This window comes from Pipistrellus hanaki, assembly GCF_964339955.1.
Source record: "Pipistrellus hanaki genome assembly, chromosome: 17".
Classification (NCBI taxonomy): Eukaryota; Metazoa; Chordata; class Mammalia; order Chiroptera; family Vespertilionidae; genus Pipistrellus; species Pipistrellus hanaki.
The window spans coordinates 47,231,018-47,253,329 of NC_140519.1; the positions used below are offsets into that span (position 1 = coordinate 47,231,018).

At 56.3% G+C, this 22,312-nt stretch overlaps 1 protein-coding gene across 1 annotated transcript in view; it reads left to right on the plus strand.

Moving 5' to 3' along the window:
• Positions 1–22,312, plus strand: part of TG (thyroglobulin) — a gene marked incomplete at its 5' end in the record, with an annotated part of 131,029 nt that overhangs the window by 38,164 nt on the left and 70,553 nt on the right. Inside the window, 9 exons of the mRNA XM_084864293.1 lie at positions 2,821–2,985; positions 6,729–6,794; positions 7,517–7,597; positions 8,666–8,803; positions 9,877–10,053; positions 11,678–11,789; positions 12,627–12,706; positions 13,594–13,737; positions 16,744–16,806. Of these exons, the coding sequence (XP_084720419.1) occupies positions 2,821–2,985; positions 6,729–6,794; positions 7,517–7,597; positions 8,666–8,803; positions 9,877–10,053; positions 11,678–11,789; positions 12,627–12,706; positions 13,594–13,737; positions 16,744–16,806 (1,026 nt within the window). The remainder of the gene's footprint in view (positions 1–2,820; positions 2,986–6,728; positions 6,795–7,516; positions 7,598–8,665; positions 8,804–9,876; positions 10,054–11,677; positions 11,790–12,626; positions 12,707–13,593; positions 13,738–16,743; positions 16,807–22,312) is intronic.

A 22,312-nucleotide genomic window follows, 5' to 3' on the forward strand; every position in this document is an offset into this window, starting at 1 on the left:
GGGCGTGGGTCACCCAGCGCCCAGGAGGTAACACTGATGGCAGCCGTGGTCCACGGGGACTGGAGGGCGTGGGTCACCGGTCTCCACAGGGACAGATCGTAGTCCCCCTGAACGGGCCACTTCTGGTATCACTCTGTCTCCGGGGAGAGCCGGGAACCTGGGGGTCGGACTGCATTCCTCTCCACCGCCCTTCCCTACGTCTTCACTCCCCCCTCTTGCTGCTGCTTTCTTTTCTTTTTAAAAAAAAACATATTTTATTGATTTTTTTTTTTTTTTACAGAGAGGAAGAGAGAGGGATAGAGAGCTAGAAACATCGATGAGAGAGAAACATTGATCAGGTGCCTCCTGCACCCCCCCCCCCCCCGCGGCCCCCGTCCCCCCACACTGGAGATGTGCCCACAACCAAGGTACATATCCCTGACCGCAATTGAACCTGGGACCCTTCAGTCCGCAGCCCGACGCTCTATCCACTGAGCCAACCGGCTTCAGCTGCTGCTTTCTCATTGTATTTGGCCAGGAGACTAAGTGCATCCTCGCCTCTGCTGTCCCTCATCGGACGGTATTAGGTTTTATTTCCAGTTGTGCCACTCTCATTGCTCTCTCACCTCAACCCCAGCGCTAGGCCCACTCCCTCAAAGTCAGGCTGTGGGAGTGTCAGCCCTGCTCAGGCTCCTCCTCCTAAAACTGGAGCATGTCTCTGGTCTGTTACCCGAGCTCGCATGCGCATGTCCTTGGTGGGTTAACATGCTGACACGATAGCTGGCCTGTGTCCGTGACCCCGGGGAGGGACTGAAAACGCTGAGCTCAGCTCACAGCCACCAGCAGCGGCACACAGAGAACCGAGAGCTCATGGCCGTTCATGTTAGCATTTAGATAAGCAACAGATCAATAGATAAATGATAGATGATAGATAGATGATAGAGAGCCATATACATAGATAGATGATAGATGATAGATAGACATATACATAGATGGATGATAGATGATAGGTAGATGGTAGACTGATACATAGATGGATAGATAGATAGATAGATAGATGATAGATACATAGACAAATAGATGATAGCTAGATGATAATAGACTAAGGTGACCAGACATCCCGCTTTTGGCGGGACAATCTCGAGTTTTAACAATTTTTTAAAACGCCATGGGAAGCGGGACAATTTGTTAAAAATCGGGACTTTCCCGCCAAAAGCGGGACATCTGGTCACCTTATAATAGACACAAGATAAATAGGTAGATGTACACATGTACGCATGATCACACACATGTAGAGAGCATGTCTCTATGAGCACACATTTAGAAACACTGCATTCCGCGCTGGGGCGCCCCCGCCTGCTCTGGCCTGTGTGTCTTTTCGGAGGCACCGACTCCCCGGCCCCAGTCACTCACCAGACCGTGTGATCTCCAGCCGGAAAGGCTGACCTCACTTTCGGAGGAGCCCACGTGGAGGAGGGATTTGTTCCGAGGAGTCGGGAGCCCACAAGCCCTTTTCCATGTGCTTCTGGCCGGCGGCCTGCCCGCCGCTCCCTCCGCGTGTCACCTGGGATCTGAGGCTGGCGGGAGGCGATGCTCTTCCGGAGACAGACACGGGACCCGGGCAGTGCCGTTCCCAGTCTCGGCCAGTGGCCAGACGGGGGCTGTGGCTGCACGGCATTGGCTGGGGCTGCCCATGGCCAGGAGCAGAACCCGATCCGTCCTCGCCCCGCGGTCTGCAAAGTCACTTAGCTTGTGGGTGGATCCCCTCCAGCCCCTTCCTTCAATCCCCTCCAGCCCAGCCCCCTCCCATCCCCACCCTCACTAGTTTCATTCCCACTGATGGTCACTAATGAGAATTCCCGATGCTTCCAGACCTGCATTTCAGCAAGGCTACTTGGGAATGGGGTTCAGAGGGACTCCAAGGCCCCAGGTTCACACGAGTGCAATGGAAACTGGCAATGTGCTCAGCAAGGTGACCTCTGACCTCTGACCTCTGGCCCCACCTCTCAGACACTCGGAGTTCTCGTTGATACGCTCACAGAGGTGGGAACCTTTTTTTCTGCCAAAGGCCACTTGGATGTTTATAACATCATTCACGGGCCATACAAAATAATCACCTTAAAATTAGCCTGCTGTATTGGGCCACATATTTTAAAAAATATTTCTTTATTGATTTCAGAGAAGAAAGGAGAGGGAGAGAAAGATAGAAACATCCATGATGAGAGAGTCATTGATTGGCTGCCTCCTGCACACAGCCCACACTGGGGATGGAGCCTGCAATCCAGGCATGTGCCCTGACCGGGAATCGAACCACAGCCTCCTGGTTCACAGCTCGACACTCAGCCACTGAGCACCGGCTGGGCTGGACCGGACATGTAATTAGCTCACCTTCATGCCTTGGCAGGTCCAGGCCAAATGCCATCTCGGTCTCACATGGCCCGCAGGCCAGACGTTCCCCACCCCCGGGCGTCTGGCACCTGGAGAAGCAAGCGGCACGTGTCTCCTGAGGCCCGAGAGCCGCAGGAAGGAGGCACCGGCCTCTGCTGGTTCCTTGTCTGTTTCTTGGCTGGTGAGAGGGACCGAGAGGCGGGCAGACGCCCTCCAAGCTCTCCGCAGGCTCTTCCTGCCCAGCCCTGGGGATGTGCCAGGGAAGACCACGGCACAGCCATCAGGGAAGAATAACCAACTTAATACCAGGCTTCGGGTTTTGGCTCCAGGTTCCAGCTCCCTGCCCCCCTGAGGAATTGTCCCCGGGCCTCTCCTGGCCTCCCGGGCACAGAGGCCAGACTCCAAAGGGGCCTTCTCCCATCACACCTACCTCTCTCCTCCCCTGACCCACAGGGCCCATCGTCTGCGGCCTGCTGAGCTCGCCCGATGTCCTGCTGTGCCACGTCCAAGACTGGAGGGACCCCTCCGCGGCCACGGCGAATGCCACGTGTCCGGGCGCGACCTCCGGCCAGGGCAGCCGCCCGGGGACCCTGCTCCTGGGCGGCCAGGAGTTCCAGAGTAAGTCCCTTCAGGACCAGTGTCCTCCTGGCGAGGTTTGGGGCTGCTCTCGTGGGAGCCGTCTCCAAACCCCGAGGGATTGGTGCTCCTGCTGAGACAGGGCACCCGGAATGCTGCATCCACACACACGGGGCACGGGGAGGGCTCCTACAATGAAGCAGTGATGCCGCTCTTAAGGCTCAGGCTGGCGGAGCGAGGCAGGCGAGGCAGGCGGCTCTGCGGCTCTCAGCCGGGCTCCCTCGGGCATCCAGGGGTCCATGGCAGGGGGCTGGGCTGGTCGTGGCTGGGGTGGCCTGGCCCTGCCTCGCGGCTCTCTCGTCCCTCTCCTGTCGATGGCAGGGATGGAGGAGCCCGGTCTCCGGAGGGTGCAGCTCGGATCTGACAGTCACCCGAGGGCACACGGCTGAGGGGAGTCCAGGCGTGGGGAGACTCACGTGGCCTTCTGTGGCCAGCACCTCACAGTCTGAGCAAACTGTGTGCCTGCAGGGGGGTGAAGGCCTGCAGGCAAAGATATCTTCTGTCCCCATTCTACAGCTGGAGAAACTGAGGCACAGAGACCTGAGGACTTCCCACGGCCTCAGAACTTGTAGACAGAGGGCTGGGCTCTGCGTTAGCCCTTGAGGGGCGTGGGAGTGTTTGACACATGCTAATAATATCAGGGGATATGGCCATCCTCTTAAAACCCTGCCTTTGTTTCCTGTGGCGTGTTAAGAGCTGGATTGCGCCTTATTAATTAAAAAAAAAAAAGTATTGTATTGATTTTTTTACAGAGAGGAAGAGAGAGAGATAGAGAGTTAGAAACATCGATGAGAGAGAATCATCGATCAGCTGCCTCTTACACGCCCCCCACTGGGGATGTGCCCGCAACCAAGGTACATGCCCTTGACAGGAATCGAACCTGGGACCTTTCAGTCCGCAGGCCGACACTCTGTCCACTGAGCCAAACCGGTTTCGGCAAGCCTTGTTAATGTTTGGTTGTACACCCTCGAGCGTACACCCCAGCCCAGAACACCACAGGGTGCGCCTTTCCCAGGGCCTGGAGGGGAGATCACCGCGTTGGGCGGAATTCTGAGATGCTGAGTGTCCTCTGGGGCCGAGGAAAGCCCGGCCGCTCATTACGTTACGAATCTCAGACATATGGCACCGCTTATTCTGTGCGGCAGCCCGGGACGGAAAGGAGCGTCTGAAGAAAGACGTAGGGCAGACTCACGGGCAGTAAATCCACAGGGAATTGCTTAACACGGAGCATGTGCTTGGGACGAGCCCAAGCAGCGCAGACTGTGCCCTTGTCTGGCCTCCTGGGGGGGACTGTTACCGAGGACGTTGGGGTCCGGGGTTTTGGAGTTCGGGGAAGGTGCAGCTTGGGGTGCAGTCAGCATTGTACGGAGGACGCCCTTTGATGGGGGTTCAGGCAGCCCGAGGCCTATTCCAAATGGGAGGTTGGAGCTACCAGCGTGTTCCACTGCAAGATTTAAAGGGCCGCCCATCTGGCATGGCTCAGGGGCTGAGCGTTGGCCCATGAACCAGGAGGTCAAGGTTCAATTCCCGGTTGAGGCACGTGCCTGGGTTGCAAGGCTTGAACCCTAGTGAGGGGCGTGTAGGAGGCAGTCGGTGGATGATTCTCTCTCATCCTTGATGTTTATGTCTTTCTTCCTTACCATCCTCTATAAAATCAGTTAAAACCTTTTTTTTAAAAAAAGATATATTTTGTTGATTTTTTACAGAGAGGAAGAGAGAGGTTCAGAGAGTTAGAAACATGAGAGAGAATCACCGATCAGCTGCCTCCTGCACACCCCCACCGGGGATATGCCCGCAATCAAGGTACATGCCCTTGACTGGAATGGAACCTGGGACCTTTATGTCCACAGGCAGTCGCTCTATCCACTGGGCCACACTGGTTTCGGCAGTTAAAACATTTTTAAAGAAAAGACTTGAAGGGCTGCGGGGAGAAGGGGACAAATGGTCCAGAAAAACAGGGCCTGGGGGCGGGGGGTGGGTCGTGTGCTAGTTGCAGAGATGAGCTGCGAGGTGTGTGACCAGCATGAGGAGGAATGTATGGGGCTGGTGCACCCGCCCACTTCTGTTTAAGCTCGGTGCCTGGTTGACCAGGACCTCCAGCAGGAGCCCACGCAGGGTCTGCGTCTCCTCAGTGTCCAGGGGGCACGTCTGGATGTTTTCAACTACTAGGTGCTGGCGGGATTGATCTTTCTGTTTCCAAGAAAAAGGGCTTAGCGCGCTCCGGGACGGCATGTGTCTCCTCTCTGACAATGGCCCGGAGCGTAAAGGAATGAAACACAGGCCGATCCAAAGCCCCCCCTGCCCACAGCGATGGCGGACTGATGGGACAGACAGGCCTTGGCAGCACGCTCCGGGCTCACTGGGGATTCCAAAGGCTTCCTGTGGCTGAGCGGTGATGAGCCTCGGGCCGCTGGCTGGTGCTCCCCCGCACGGGGTCTGCTTTGCATCAGCGACTGTCGCTCTCCGGGGCACTGGGAGCTGGGCGGAGAGACGAACAGTCGTCCCCGATCATCGTCACCAGATGCCCCAGATCAGAGGTCCGATGGGTGCCTACAAGCAGGACGCCCCTGTTGGCCCTTTACAATGTCACCGATCGCGTGCCACCGGGTGCCTCGCACTGAGCAGACTCAGGACGAGGCTGATTTGGGAAGAAATACAAGAGAGACCGGGGCAGCTGTGCAGGAGGAGAAGGCAGTCGGCAAAAGGTGCTCTCTGAACCCCGGGGGAGTCTGGCCTGGAGTCCCACCCAGCTCAGGGCTGTGGATTCCATAGCCACACAGACACAGCACGTGACCTCCACGGAAGGCGGTTAAGACCACACGGCCCCCCTCAACCTCAGGAGCCAGGCTCCGTGCCAAACCCCAAAGCCTTAACCGTGTCCCTGAGCCTGCAGCCCCGATCACGGAGCCAGTGCTGATGACTCAGAGCCGGCAGGCCTGTCTGGGGGACAGGGCCGTCCTAACCCAGCCGTCGTGGAAAGAATGCAAGGGTGTCTGACAGGCAAAGCCATCCACCTGAAATATTGCTCAGCGGGTAGGGGGGGCGGGTGGAGGAGGGATGATGGCTGCTCGGCTCTAGCTACCATCTCCATCAGTGACATCGAACCCGGGACGTGTGGGGGCTTGGAGGCACGGTCAGAAGTCTGCATTCGGAGAAAGAATTTGTCGGCAGATGGCCTTGGGCCCTGCGTTTGCTCTGTTGTCCTCATCGTCCCTCCTTGCCGGCATCTCTGTCCTGAACCGGGTTGTGGGGTTGGGGCGTCTAAAAGGAGTCAGACCCCGTTCCCCAGCTCTGGCGGCTCTAGTGCGTTCAGCGAGCAGGCCAGGGCCGGCCAAGGGTGAGCTTAAAGAGAGGGGCGTTCGGAGAGCGCCGTGAGAGTCCAGACTGGCATGCTTAAGGAATGAGGAGCCCGGCCGATGTGGCTCAGTGGTTGAGCATCAAGCCATGAACCAGGAGGTCAACAGTTCCATTCCTAGTCAGGGTTCATGCCCAGAGTGTGGGCTCAATTAGGGGGTGATAGGGGGGGAGTGCACTGAACAGGAGACCAGGGGTCTGACAGCTCTGGTTTTGGGGTCCGGGGGCTGGAAGAGACTCCAAGAAGTTTTTAGGGGTGCGCCTGTGTGGCGGGAGAGGCCAGTGTGGGGGGAGCGAGGCAGGGTGGTCCAGGGGTCCCCAGTGAGAGCAAGCCCACTCCAGCTCGTACCAATACACACCTTCCTTTGCAGGCCCGAACCCCCTGGAAGGGACTCAGGGCCCCCTGACCAGTTTCCAGCAGGTCTACCTCTGGAAAGGTAAGCTCTGCGCTGAGGTTGGGGTGGGGGGTGGCGGGCATTGATGACAGGATCCTGCCCGGCCCTGGCCTCACCAGGGGCACACTGCTCTCCAGGGAGAGACAGAGGTTTTCTCCAGGCTGTGCTCTGTGTGCGCTGAAGGGCCTCTGCTCTCATCAGATGAGACACCAAAGTCTGAAAGGAAGGGGAAAGTGGAAACCCACGAAAGGGGAGGAAGGAAGGGCTGGCTCCCTGAGACCTGGAATGAGCTCTGAGGGCCGCCTACGGGGAGGGCGGGGCTTCTCCCGGGGGCCTTGGCCACAGGTGCCTCTCCCTGAGGGTGGGGGAGGGATCCGCCCCTGGGGGTGGCGCATGGCCTCCCACTGCGGGGTGCACAGAGCCGGGAGGGGGAGGAAAAGAGGGGGGGAGAATGGAGTGAAATGGAAACCTTACTCCTTACCTTGCAGGGATTGTAAAGATCAGTATTTATGAACATGTTTCATTACTCTGAAGGGGTTTATAAATGTCACTCATGTCAATACCAAGGACGATGACAGCTCTGTTCCTGAGAGGCTAGCTGGCCTTCCACAGCAGGCCAGAGAGGGCAGCCCCAGTCCCCGCATTGTCCCGGGCCGTGTGTTGGGCACCGGCTGCAGCCTGTGACGACCTCTCACGTGGCCACCGTGGTGGCCTCCTCCCCCCGAACTCAAACATCAGAACAACGATTTTTGTTCTCCTCCTAGATTCTGACATGGGGTCTCGGTCCGAGTCTGCGGGCTGCAGAAGGGACATGGAACCAAGGCCAGCACCTCCACCGGAAGCAGGTACCAACCCCAAACCCTTTTGTTCAGCGTGGGCGTCTGGCTGTGGAGACATGATGGAATGGGAAGGGTCTATGCCACGAGTGGGCCATTCACGTGGCTCCATTCTGCAGCCTGGACCCCCTCTGAGCTTCCAGCCCAGCTGAGACGGAGAACCAGCCGAGCTTTGTCTGTTACTCAGAATCCCTCCCAGGTCTTGGGGGGCAGGGGGAGGAGCTCCCCTCCTGGTGGGTGTGGAAAGGGGTCCTTCTTCTTGGAGTCACGTGATAGCTCTGAGAAACGTAGGTGTGGCCTTGGCTCTGAGTGTGATGATGGAGTTTACAGAACCTTCTCACGTGCCACCGAGTCCTTCACACTGACATCGCCACGAGCCCTGTGTCCGCAGTGCTCACCGAGCTGAGCGCATGTGCTGGGCCACACAAGCTGCTCACAGACTAGGATTCCCACCTGCCAGCCTCCATGGCGGTGGACAAGGCTGCGGTGGGGACGGGAGGTGGGAGTGCCGGGGAGGGAGGACACCAGGCGGCCTGCAGGAGTCAGATCTCCGAGCAGCCTGCAGGGTCTGCCAGACATTTCCAGGGCCCCCGGGAGACGCTGTTCCGGGTCAGGGCGCAGCTTGTGCAAAGGCCTGAGGACAGTGTGAGGGTGAAGGCTCTTGGAGCCCCTGTCTTGCTTTCCTTCCGTCCTCCCTGTCTGTGCTCCCTGCGGTGCCTCTGGGAGGAAGAGGGCACGTCCCCGGGGCTTCAGAAGACAGGAGGGGTGCCAGGGCCTCCCAGTTGCAGAGTCAGCGGGGACGCCACAGCTGCCTGAGGAGGGGCAGCTGCTGTGGTCAGCACAAACGTGGCCCCTGGGCTGCAGGGCAATGGCCAGAAATAGCCGGGAAAGTCCCGCCTTGGAGAGAAGAGGACCAGATAGCTCCCAAGGCTTCTTCCAACCAAGATTCTAAAATTTTTGCAGCTGCAAATTTTAGAGCTTTCTGGGGCTTGAGAGAGAGAGAAAGAGAGAGAGAGAGAGAGAGAGAGAGAGAGAGGGAGGGAGAGAGAGAGAGATTGCTTTTTCCTTCTCTTCCAGATGTGACGTCACAGCTCTTCTCCTCTGTGGACCTTACCCAGGTCGTTGTCAGTGGGAACCGGTCCCTGCCCAGCCAGCAGCACTGGCTGTTCAAACACCTGTTCTCCCCTCAGCAGGCAGACCAGTGGTGCCTTTCCCGTGAGTATCCTTAGACCCCACCCTTCTTCCTCCTGACCCTGCAGCCAGGCGTCCCAGCCCTGGTTAACAACTGGAGAAACAGGGAAGGCCAAACTCAGTGGCTTAACTCCCAGGTCACTGCAATGTTAGCACCACAGGTGATGGGAAGAAAGGACATAACTCATATCCTTAAGATGCTCACACTCTAGTTAATTTCTACTCTGCTCCCCAAACCCATTATGCATTCATCCCTCCACTCATCCATCTATCCATCCATCTCTCAACTCATCCATCTCTCCACCCATCTCTCAACTCATCCATCCATCTATCCATCCATCCATCCATCCATCCACTCATCCACTCATCCATCCATCCATCCATCCATCCATCCATCCACTCATCCATCCATCCATCCATCCATCCATCCATCCATCCCTCCACTCATCCATCCATCCATCCATCCATCTTTCCATCCATCTTTTCATCCATCCATCCATCCATCATCCATCCATTTTTCCATCCATCCATCCATCCATCCATCCATCCATCCATCTTTTTATCCTTCCTTCCTTCCATCCATTCTTTCATCTATCCATTACCCACAGGCATAAACTATGTTCTGGGTCTTGTGTTTGACCTTGGGGATGAGAAAAACACACACAAACATGCCCGTCAGAGAGCTCACGTAGGCCAGTGGTAAAGTGTCACATGGGAACAGCAGCAGGAGATCATCGCGGAGTTCATAAGGTTTGACCATCCAGTGGCCTCTGGACTGAAGACCTGGCTGTCTCCGAGCTGGACCTGCATAGATCCAGCGGAGTTTTACCCTCTCTCCCCTGGACTGCTCACGCCTCACTCTTTAGACTGTGCCTTTATTTGGAGCCACATGGCCCCCCAGTTTTGTAAGACCCTCTCCCCAGCTATCAGAACCCCATTGTTTTTCTTGGGCCTTCCCGACTGGACAGCCCTGCCTGTCCTGGGCATGTGCCTGCCTGGAAATCCTCCCGCGGAGGCCGGTCTTCTCAGAAGATCCTGCCGAGGTCACGGTCCCTGGAGGCCTCCCAAGCACTGACCCCGCCGCCCCCTTGCTGCAGGCTGTGCCCAGGAGCCCTCGTTCTGTCAGCTGGCCGAGATAACAGACAGCGCCCCCTCCTACTTCACCTGCACCCTCTACCCGGAGGCCCAGGTGTGTGACGACGTCCTGGAGCCACGCCCAGAGGGCTGCAGACTGACCCTGCCCCACAGGCCGGGCGCCCTGTTCCGGAGGAAAGGTGAGCGCTCCGAGTGATGGTGGAGACTGCGCTTCCCGTGGGCGGAAGTGGCCAGAACCTGTCTTCCTTTGGTAAAAATAGACTTTTCCATGCTCATTGGAATGTGTCACCGAGAGGTGACACATTCATAAATGCATCAAGGCAGCTGTAGAGAGTAATTCTGCCCTGGAATGCCGGCCCTCGGAGAAGCTACTGCTCATACACGGAGCAGTTAGAATTCCACCGGGCTGCATGTTACAGAAAACCTGCCAACAGTGGCTCTGACAAGATAGAAGTGGGTTTTTCTTTCTATCTAGGGCACTATTTTTCAAAAAATATATATATTTTTTATTGATTTCAGAGAGAGAAAGGGAGAGGGAGAGGGAATAGAAACATCAGTGAAGAGAGAGAATCATTGACTGGCTGCCTCTTGCACGCCCCCCACTGGGGATCAGGCTGGGGCATGTGCCCATGACTGGGAATTGACCGTGACCTCCTGGTTCATAGATCAACACTTAACCACTGAGCCACGCCCACTGGGCGACACTATTTTTTTTTTTTGGAAAAAAAATTTTCACTCGACACAGTCTCCATTTCTTCCAAGACGTTGCTATCTTTTACCGACTCTTCTTTCCTCTTTGCTGGAAGCCTTCCTCAGGTATCTGATGCCCTTGGCCTTCCACTCGATGTGAGAAGAGGGCCCCATACTTGGTCAGGAAGCTCCCAGTGAGCAGGGGAGCTTGTTGACTTGAGGTTCGCCTGGAGGGTGATCTGGTGGGGTCACCCTTTGGGGTCCCTCATGTCATGGTTTTTGGGTCCTGCCCATAGAGGAGCCTTAGAGGCCTGGCCTGGGCATAATGCCTGGTGCTATTGGCTTGGGTTCCAAACCTAGTTGGGAGGAGGCCTCGGTGTTCACCATGCGCATTGGCTGGAAAGTCTGCCGTCTCCGGTGTGCTCCACCACCACTCTCCCTGGGCACCCAGGAGACCCTCCTCCTCTGTCCTCTAGAAAGCCAGGCTTCCACCTTCCTCTGTCTGGAAGAGGGCAGGGAGCTGAGGGGGGCAGGCAGCAGGAGACGGAACTCTTCCCGAAGCCATTCCGAGCCCATCCTGCTTCCGCCCACCCCCATCCTTCTTCCCTCAGAAAAGTCCTCCATGTTTCTAGGCCGATTAACCCAATGTTGTACTCCGCCTGTGAGTGTCCTAGCTCCCAGGGTGGCGTTGCTATGGCCCCGGTCCTGTCCGCGTTGTCTTGTGCGAGTGCCACAGCAAGCCCTTTCCTGTTCCCGCAGCCGGGTTGGGCGTGTAACACACCCTCTTCCACTGCTCTGTGCACCTTCATCCTTGTATTTATATATATTTATTTTTATTGATTTCAGAGAGGAAGGGAGAAGGGAGAGAAAGAGAGAGGGAAAAAAAAATCAATGATGACAGAGAATCATTGATTGGCTGCCTCCTGCATGTCCCCTCCTGGGGATCAAGCCCACAACCTGGGCATGTGTCCTTGAGAGGAACTGAACCTGAGACCCTTCAGTCCACAGGTTGACGCTCTACCCACTGAGCCACGCCAGCTAGGTCCATCCTCACATTTTATGGATTCAGCCAATCTCTCCCTAAATAACAGAACTGCTTCCTTCCCCGTGTAGTTGTTCTGAAAGAGACAGTGAAGAACTTCTACACCCGCCTGCCATTCCGAAAGCTGACGGGCATTTCCATCCGAAGCGAAGTGGTCATGTCCCACAAGCCCATCTCCAACGGGTAAGCTCCGTCACCCGGCCATCTGCCCAAGAGATGGAGGCTTCACTCACCGGGGTGTGACTTGGAGTCCTGGGCTTCTGGGTGGGGAAGGAGAGCGCCCAGAATGAGGCAGGTCCCCACCCCGGGAAGGAACTTGGGCAGAGGGAGCTCTCAGGAACCAGGAATGAGGGGCCGGAATTGGGACCTGTGGTCGGGGCAGAGGGGACTCTGAACGGAGCCCAGAGCATTGGTTTGGAGCCACTAAGTTCCTTCTGGTGGGACTGGTCCTTGGAGGTGAGGGTGGGGTCCAGGAGCCACACTGAGGAATCGAGCAAAGTAGATCCTGACTCAGCACGCAGAGGTGTGCCCTGGAGTGAGCTTAGCCCGCGGTGGAGCGGGCTAGAGGGGGCACACAGCTCTCTGCCACCTACACAGGCACCTGATCGGGTCACTCCGACTGTAAGCCCTGGCCCCCCACCCCCACTCTGGAGACACCTTCCCTACCACCTCTTCCCCTTCCTAGAACCCAAAGCTGGAACTTCCTTCCTGCCTGGAAGGGTTTTAGGGTACTGGGCCAGCTTGGCTTAGAGCCTGGCATGTGATAAGCAAAGAATTCATGTTCAATGAGTGAGTGAGTGGGAGAATGAAGGATGGCAATTCAGTATTCCTGAGAGGAGAGGAGAGTGTTTTCAGAAAATACCTCAAAGCTAGGAACCCATTCATGCACATTGGCCAGAGCACCCCAATGTAGGAAGCCCTAAAGAAAGCGGGTCCCCAGAAGCAAGCATGCCCTGTCCCCAGTAGGTCCGGGAGCACCCATGACACCCTCCGGGCCTGCTCTCTCTCTCCTCACGCCAGGTTCTTCGAGTGTGAACGGCTGTGCGACGTGGACCCGTGTTGCTCCGGCTTTGGCTTTCTCAACGTTTCCCAGCTAACAGGTAACAGTGACAACACACACACCCTGCCCCCCCCCCCCCACCTCTGACCTGCGCATAGCACTCTGCAGCCTAGAAAACGCACTCACGTCCGCGATCTTACCGAATCCTCAGCACCTCCTCCTGGCGGGAGGGGAGGAGCGATCTGATCCCCAGGTGGGAAGCGGGGCTTGCAGAGGGGAGGCAGCTCAGGAAGGTGACAGCTGGGGCGTGGCTCCCGGTCTAGTACCTGGTCAGCTTCTCTGGGCACGTCTGCCTGGCCGGAGCGCTCACTGAACATCTTAACGTCCAAGACTCAGGCCTGGCAGCTGTGCAGGGTGAAGGTTGGATCCATTCAGATGATCTGTGTTTAAACTCCATTATTATACTTGCTAGCGGTGTGTGACCCTGGAAAAATCACTTCATCTCGGAGTCTCAGCTTCCTCATCTGTAAGGTGGGGCTGGGTGAGGGCTAGGTGATGTGATGCAGGAGTCCCCAGCACAGCCCTGGGCACGTGTCGGGTGCTCCATGAGTGTTAGCTGCCTTCATTCCTGTGCTCTTGTGCCAGATTTTCCATCGATGGCTAAGATCATACCTACCATAGCTGTCAACCACAAATATCTACTAAAGGATGCATTTGCAGAATTTCCCTCTTTCAGTTGAGAAACTTCTGTCTTGATTATTTTCCTGGTCCTGACTATTATTATTTTTAAATTTATTATTCTTTTTTTAATTGCATTTATTGGGATGACATTGGTCCATAAAATTATAGAGGTTTCAAGAAACCGAAAGATACCTTGAAAGAAATGAAAACGAGAGCACAGCAACCTCAAATCTATGGGACACAGCAAAAGCAGTCCCAAGAGGGAAATTCATAGCATTGCTGGTCCTGGTTATTTGTTTGCTCCAGGAGGGGAGGTGACATGCCTAACTCTGAACAGCCTGGGACTGCAGACCTGCGGTGAGGAAAGTGGAGGAACCTGGCGCATTTTGGACTGTGGCTCTCCGGACACGGAGGTCCGCACCTATCCCTTCGGATGGTACCAGAAGCCTGGTGAGTAATTGGCTCTGAACCGCTATGTGAGCATCTTCGGTTGACTGGCTTCCAGCCATGTATGAGGATGATGTCCTGGGGCCTGGAAGTAGGTTACTCAGGACTCATGGGGAGCAAACAACAGACACGGATTCTATTTAAGCAGAAAGGGACTATTTGGGGGACTCTGTTCATAGACTCAGAGGAAGGATGACCCACGGAGTCTCAGCATCATGGTGTGGTGAGGAGGAATGCATGAGCAACCCCTTGTGTGTCACTGTCATTGCTACTCTCCTCCAGGGTTTTTTTTAAAAAATATATATTTTATTGATTTTTTTTTTTTAATAGAGAGGAAGGGAGAGGGATAGAGAGCTAGAAACATTGATGAGAGAGAAACATCATCCATCAGCTGCCTCCTGCACACCCCCTGCTTGGGGATGTGCCCGAAACCAAGGTACATGCCCTTGATCGGAATCAAACCCAGGACCCTTCACAGTCCGCAGGCCGATGCTCTATCCACTGAGCCAAATTGGTTTGGACTCCTCCAGAGGGTTTTGGTGGTGGCATTCAAGCTGTAAATTCCAGGGAGAGAGTTTGTCCCAGCTTGTGAGCCCGCCCCCGGGGGCAGAGTAGCCTGAGTGACAGGCCAGGGAGGCTGTATGCACCGCGGGGAGGAAGTTCCTCAGAGATAGTTCAGGCGCTGATACTGGAGAGAGGAAGATGGCAGGTGTACGCGCCCCCAGGTCCCCTGGCTTTCTCACCGTGTCAGTTAGGAAAGTGCAACCGCACCTCTCTCCCCCCACACCCCTTCCCATCTCCTCACCCTCCGCCTGCGGCAATCTCACTTCCCATCGTTCTCGTGCTCAGGGACCAGCCGGGTACAAGGGCACTTGAGCCGTAGCCCCATTTGTTCATAAATATCTGGGCCTCAAAGAGCTTCTCACGGGCAATGGTGACAGCCTTGGTCCCTGAGCCGTGCCCACAGCACAGAGGTGGCCGCTGAGCCAGGCCGACTCCAGGAGGAGGGAGGCTGAGCTTTCTGACTTTGCTGACACGGTGAACAGAAGCTCAGCGTGGCTTAGCCCAGAGCGCAGAGCAGAGCCCAGAGCCCAGATGAGCAATTGTGAATGCAAATGAAGGGGTTGGCAGCCCCTTCCTGGCAGGGACCAGAGAGGAAGTATTCTTAACATCTGGGTGGGAGCACGGCTCTGTGGCCACGCAGCGTCCCAGGGACTCGGAGTTCCTGGAAGGGGCCGGGCACCCTCTGCTCTTTGAAGAAAGCGGCTGACCGCTCTCCCCGCACTGTGTGAGGCCTGCGAGGGGGCAGGGGCAGCGGTTAGTTCACATGTGGCTTCTAGAAAAACAGCGGGAGCTCCACATGTCCCTTCTTCTGCTGAGCCAATGCGGGTGGCCCCGAAGCAACTCCAGATGCGGGAGCACCCCCCGGGAGGGCGTGGCCGGCTCTCTCGCCGGGTCTGTGCGCTCCCTGTGTAGAAGCTGCCGCAGGGAGGCAGTTCCTGTGCAATCCCCTCTTCACCATCATGCACGTCCCAGCACAGCACTTACCCGGCACAGCGCTGGCTCCAGGGGTCTTCAAACTTTTTAAAGTGGGGGCCAGATCACAGTCCCTCAGAGAGCTGGAGGGCCGGACTATATGAACTACTAATTCCTACTGTAACACCTCGGCTGCGCTCACTGCCCAAAAAACCTGGCGGGCCGGATCAGACTCCTCTGCGGGCGGCATGTGGCCCGCGGGCCCTAGTTTGAAGACCCCTGCAGCCTAACGTTTTGCAGAAAACATCTTATTTAGTCCCCAAACAACCCCAGGAGGTAGCACCTGTTTTTACCCCCTCCCCCATCCCCTTCAGTGCTGGCTGGCAGATATTTTACAACCAGGGAAGATGGAGGGAAGCCCTGGTTTCTTTCTAGCTGTTGCCACTCGCCATGGTGTAAAATACTCTCACCCATGGCCAGTTTCAAGCCACCAACGTGATGTCCTGGAAGGCAGAGGTGGGAAGGAGCAGAAGGTTAGCCGTCATTTGTTTAACAAATGGGAACTAGCTGAGCGCGAACGGGTCAAGGTTACAGGGAGGGGACACAGCAGGAGGGTCCCCAGGGCACTGCCAGTCCTCTCGGGGACAGAGGGTGCTGACGGTTTCGGAGTTGCAGGGCCCAGGGCAGCTGAGAACCTTCACAGCTCAGCTGTTCCTGCGCAGTGACAGAGCCCTCTCCTCACCCCCCGGAGGGCGGGCAGCACCCTCTGGGAACCGCGGGTGGTGGGTGAGAAAGAGCAGCAGCAGCAGCAGAGCTGGGAGGCCAGTTCCTGCTGAGATGAGCCGCATGGTTGCCTCATGGTGTTACATCATTTCCAGCGTTTCATCGATGTTGCCCGGATGTTCCTTTGCAAACCAAGCTGCCTCTGAATTGCAAGTTCATTTCCAAGAGCACAGCTACTGCGTCCGAGGCAGGGACATTTCTATCTTTTTTTTTTTTTTTTTTTTGATTTATCTTTACTGTTGAGCGTATTGCAGATGTCTCCGTTCCCTCCTCCATTGCCACCCACCGCCCCCTATTCCACCCTCCCCCCCTCTCCAGGCCTTCATGACACTCTTGCCTGTGTCATGGGCTGTGCATACATGCACGGACATTCTTCGTGTGGACGTTTCAGTGCCCTCAGAGGCGGCCACATGGCTCTGAGCCGCTTTCTCCCAGGAAGGACAGACGTTCACTCAGAGGAGCAGGGTGCAGGCTGGCCGGCGGGTGCAGCGGGCGGGGCGGGCAGGGCGGCCGGCTGGCAGCCTCTGAATGTTGTCTGACGGATGCACAGAATGTGGGTGACTGGGCCTTCACCAGCGGTCCTCCGAGTGTGGCCCAGGCCAGCAGGGCTGGCGTGTCCTGGGATCTCAGATGCCACGGCAGCGGGAGCCCAATTTTGCCGCCACCCCGTTGTCCCTCCTGTTATGCCCTCCGAGCTCAGGGGCCCCGGGGGGAGGACAAGCTAACGGGCTGCCATCTTCTCCTTTGCAGTCGCTGAGAACGGTGCTCCCGGCTTCTGCCCCTCGGCGGCTCTGCCTTCCCCCCCGGAGAAAGGTGAGCTCCTTGTCCCTGTCTCTGATGCTGGTGCCCCCTCCTCCTCCCTCCCGCACTGCTTCCTTTTGTCCGGTGGTCTGCTGCTCGCCGGACCCTCTCAGTCACTCATTCCGGCTCCTACCCATGGCACACGTGCAGAGGCAGGACGGAGACCCGCCCATTTCACAGATGAGGCAACTGACTCACAGCGATGGCATGCCTGGGTCCGAAAGCCACAGCCACCTGGAAGCAGGGCGGGGGGGACCCAGCCCCGTTCTCTGAGGCTCCTTTCGCCCCATTAAGGAAAGGCTAGGCCTGCAGAGTCCTGGGGCGAGGTCAACCGCGGTGGCACTTGTAGCCAAACAGTGAGGGAACTCAGCTAGCCCCGCATTAGAGCAGAGACGTTCGGGCTACGGCCATCAGCACGCCGGGTGGCACTGTGGCATCTAAGGCGGGCACCGGCCCTGAGCCCGGGAGCAGCCGGACTGAGGCTGCCTGGGTCCAAGGCGGCGGGCAGCGGGGGGAGGGGGTTGCTCTGGCCGGGGTGTGGTGGAGGGGGCGGGCCTCCTGCACGTCCCTTCCCCGTGTCCACGGTCAGGAAATGAGAGGCTCCGGGAGACGCCAAGACGTTAATTCCTGCCTGTGACCTGACGTCTGAGGGCTCCAGACACCTGTCATTGCCGCCTGGTGGGGAGGCAGACATAGCTCCCGAGGGAGGCGGCCACCTACGGTCAGGGCCGTGGCCGAAAGTGTAGCGGCCCCAAGATGCCAGGTTCCTCCTCTCTGTGGAAATTGCTAACTTTGGAGGTCATTATATATATATATATATATATATATATATATATATATATATATATATATATATATATATGTATGTATTTTTTTCTCCTCCTGCACATTTTATTTAAAAAAAAATTTAATGTATCTTTTTTAATTGGTTTCAGAGAGGAAGGGAGAGGGAGAGAGAGAGAAACATCCATAAATCATGCATCAGCTGCCCCCACTGGGGATCGAGCCCGCAACCAGGGCATGTGCCCTTGACTGGGATTGAACCCAGGACCCTTCGGTCTGCAGGCTGACGCTCTATCCACTGGGCCACACCAGCTAGGACTTTGCTGCACATTTATAGTGTCTGAGCACAGGATGGCTTCAGGTTCCCGAGGCAGAGGGAGGTGGGGGTCCTTGTTGCCAGTCAGGGCTGGCAGGGGTGGGGCTTAGGGAAGGGAGAACAGTCTCAAGGCCAAACACATGGCACACGTCCCAGCCAGACTGTGGTCAGAATTGATTCTGAGTTTTATCCAGGTGATACACGAACATGTGAAATCATCTAAGAGTCCCCGAAGGTTTGTGGTTGTTGTTGTTTTCTAAGTCAGCGTGTTCCCCGTGTCGCCACTACCCCCCTGCCATTGGCACTGCCCGAGGGGGCCGCCCCCTTCGCCGTGTTTAGCTGGTGCCTCTCGCTCTGGCCTCCACGTTTCTAACAACAGGCGGCTCTTGCCGGGCCTTGACTTTCCGGTTTGGGTGGTGAGTGCTGTGTCCAGGCCTTGATGACCCAGGCGTCAGTGCTCTCTCCTGTCACCTTTTTCTGCTCTTCCGCCTTCATTCTCAAAGCCCCGTCACAGCGAGACCCGGGGCTGACGCAAGTGCATCTGACTGTGAGCAAGGCTCCCCGGGGAGCCGCAGCGCGAACGCAGTCTCCTGTTATCACCAACCCTCCCCCAGGGGCCTGAGCTGGCCGTCCTGTCCCAGCCCCGGTGCCACCCTGCCTTCCAGGGCCCGGCCGCCTCCTGGGCTGCCCGGGGGGTCCGTGCAGGAAACCCTGGGGGGTCCGCGGAGGACGTGGGGTGTCTTACCCCACCCCCTTAGCACCCAGAGAGTTAGTGCTCCACGCGGCCTGTCCGCCAGCACGCCGTCCTCCCCTTCTCTTCCTCCGCATTTGTTGAAATCCCTTCGCTGCTGTCTGCTCCTTTCCACCGCCTCCCTTGGTTAGCTTTGTGGGCTTAGATTTTCCACTCGTTTCTCATTTGTAGGGGCTGTGGAGGGAGAGGAGAGGGATGTGCAGTGTTTAACTCAAAGCAGTAATGTACTATTTTTTTTCGGAATCTTTCAACTTCACGGTGCATGTTGTCCTCAGCGCTGTGCTGGCCATTGGCTCCTCATGCAAAGCTCAAGAGACAGGCCCTTACTTAACGCTTACAGCCCCTGGGAGGCCGGGACACGCAGACAGAGCCTCTGCAGGGCGGTGACGGCGATGTGTCAGTGTGTCGGGTCTCCCAGGCTTTCTGTGCGGTCTGAGGCGCTGGAATGGCTCCATGGTGTGACTTCTTTTTTGTTTTTACCTACTATTGCATTATGTGTCTATTTCCAGATTGTTATACAGGGTGGGGCCCACGTAGGTTTATCGTTGTTTATATGGAAAAAATAGAATAATTAATACATAATAATAATACAAGAATAAACTGTGTTTTGTCTCCTCACCACTGCAAACCTACTTTTGCCCACCCTGTATCTCTCTCTAAATCATGCAGGCACGAGTATATTCATTCATTCACTCTTTACTCATTCATTCATTCATTCATCTGTGTCCTACTGTCACGATGCTCCCAACCTGGTGGTGAAAAGAGGTGAGGATAGGATAGCCTTACAGTAACAGCTGTCCTGTTACCCCCCCAGGCGGACCCCCTGCCGTTCACAACACCCCTCTCCCCGTTTAGGACATTTGGTTGTTTATGGCTCATTATGAGAACACAACAACGGATACCTTCATGCAGGGAGCTTCTGCCAACAGCCCGCTCATTTCCTCCAAAGCGAAGTGATTGTGTGTGAGAACTTCAGATGTTAAGAGTCTAGACTTATATTGCCAAAGTAGTCTCACATAGTTCTTCCTAGTGTTTCCCCCCACCACATTCTTAGAATCACCTAAAAATATTACTTATTGAAATTATAGGTGAAGGGGGCTCCATAAATCTAATTGCCAGATGCAAACCGTTAGGCACAAATCAACCACAGCGTGACTATCCGGGAGCGATGGTACGGGCCCCCACCCTGGCGTTTTGCTAAACGTTTGTATTGCTGAGATGCAAATTATCAAAAAAAAGAAAAAGGCAAGATGGCATGTGGCCACCCACAATCTGTGGCTCCGAGTAGACGTTTCCGAGGCAGGACGGGCGGCCCCAGTCCTTTCAAAGCGCCGCTGACAAGTGTGATCTGCAAGCAGGAGTGACAGGGGCCGGTGTCCCATCTGTGCTTAGTTTCCAACTCGGAACTGGGCGTCTGAGCGCCTGCCTTTGATTCGAATCGGAGGGAGGGCATAATTAGGATATGGGCATGCCAACGTGATTCTGACATGGTGTGTGTGTGTGTGTGTATGTGTGAGTTTGTGCACACCCGCGTGCATATGTAGAATGCTCATCTCTATGCAGCTTCTATTCAGGGAGCAAAGGAAACGTGTGTTGCATACCAACCATTTCAAAAACCATTTACCGCCCATCAGGAAGTCTGCTGGTAGGAAGATGTGCTTTTCAGATGGGGACACGGAGGCTCGGCCAGGCTGCATGGCCAAGCTGGGACTTGAACCCATGGCCCCTCAGAGTTAATAAGACTCTTTGGTTTGAGCTTCTGGAGAGGGTGAGCGAGGCGGACAGTCCGGTCGTGGCCTTGCTTCCTGTAGGAGCCGGTGCATCAGCCGCCCCTTCCAAGCGTAGCGTGACGGGGCCTCTGAGGCTCTGATGGGCCGGGGTGATGGCGTGGAGGGGAGGAGGGACGGACCTGGGTACAAACCGTGCACCAGAACGGACTCTGAGCCCTTCCCGATGTTGCCCGGGGAAGGCTCCTGACCCCTGGGCTGGTTTGGAGGCAGAGGAGCTTGTCAGATGGATGCGTCTCAGAAAGATTCCAGGAGACAGGGATTTGTCTGTGCGAAGGCCCGGGCATGGCATCGGGGTCAAGGAGTTCGGTGTGGCAGACACGGGGCCGTCAGCGGGACGCGGCAGAAGATACTCAGTAGAAAAGCCCTGCGTTTGGAGCTTGACCTTGGCGAGACCTCGTGGGGTGGGTGAGGGAGCAGGAAAGGGATGGTGCGCTCCAGGGCAGGCAGGATGGGAAGGTTTTAAGGCAGAAGAGGCCAAATTTCACCTTGATGGAATTCCGTTCCGCAGATGTGCACACACCAGCCCCGCTGGGATAAGCCTCCTGAGCCGTCACTCACGTCCCGGGAGACACTGCGCTGGGGTCAGAGGCCTTGAGGGTGGGGTACAGGGGGGCTCCCCCAGATTCACCACGGCAGTCAGGGAGGGGCCACAGCCACATAAGCCCTGCGGTGACATCAGGACTAGCGTGCATTTCCCCGATGGCCGAGGGGGCACAGGAAGGCGTCCTGAGCAGGCGGCGGGAGGGGGGTTGGGGGGCGGGGGGAATCATCTTTCCAATGATCACAAAATAACAACTGTCCTTTTCTCCTCCTTCTCTCTGTTATTAAGGGGACATCTGGCTTTTATTGGAGTGTTACCCGGGGGAAATAGCCAGCGTGCGTGAGGTGCTTCTCACTTGGAAGGTGGTGTGTTTTGAGAGGTCAGGATGCCTGAGTGTGGGCCCTGTCCCGTGCAGGCCAGGCCCTTCCCAGCTGGCGAGCGAGTGCTTGTGGGCTCAAGGTCACAGCGTGTGGGCTCAAGGTCACAGCACTGTGATGGTGCCCAAGGTGCTGGATAGCTCAGCCCGGCCAGCCAGCGGGGGTGGGGCAGCCCCCGCCAATATTTTCTCAAGCTGTTTCCCTGTTCACCACCCAGAGGGCTTCTCCTGGCTCTGATGCAAGGACAGTGAGAATGCTTGGACGCCTTGCAGGGGCCGCTCCTTATTATCATTGTTCTTGGGGATGCTTAAGAAAATCCCCTTTTCCCTTAAGAAACGGGCCTGGGATTACCGGAGCGTCAGAGACAAGGTTCGCGTTTGCTACCGGTTTCACATTTCTGCACTTCGGTCTGACTCAAAAACACCGAGAACACGTTCTCCCATTTTCCAAACGAGAAAAGTGAGGGCCGGAGCCGAGCTGCCTCTGTGCACCGCGCCGGCGGCGGCAGCCCTGTCCCCGGGGCATTGGCCTCGGGCTGCAGGCGTGTGCGTTTCCAGTTTTTAAAGCTGTTTTTAATGATGCAGTTACTCCAAGGATGCCTTGAAATCAATCGTTTCTCCTTGAACGGATGTCTGGAAAGGATGGCAGGAAGGCAGAGAGCGGGGGAGGGAAGAAGAAAGGAAAGGAAATGACACATGCTTTTCCATATATTACTAGAAATTTCCACATGTATTCTCATCTGGTGATTTAGAAAAATCTGATCTGACAGGCTCAGAGCCAGCGACCAGCCACAGGCCTGGACGGCGTGTCCTCGCTGAGTCTGGGATCTAGTTTGCGCCTATTTTCAAAGCAGCCACAGAGAGAAGAGCCGAGTGGCTATTGTGGGAGCTACACTGGGCCAAGTTCAGGGTCTTGTTAGACAAGAAAGGCACAGCCATAAGGCTTCCTTCAAGTCAGCGA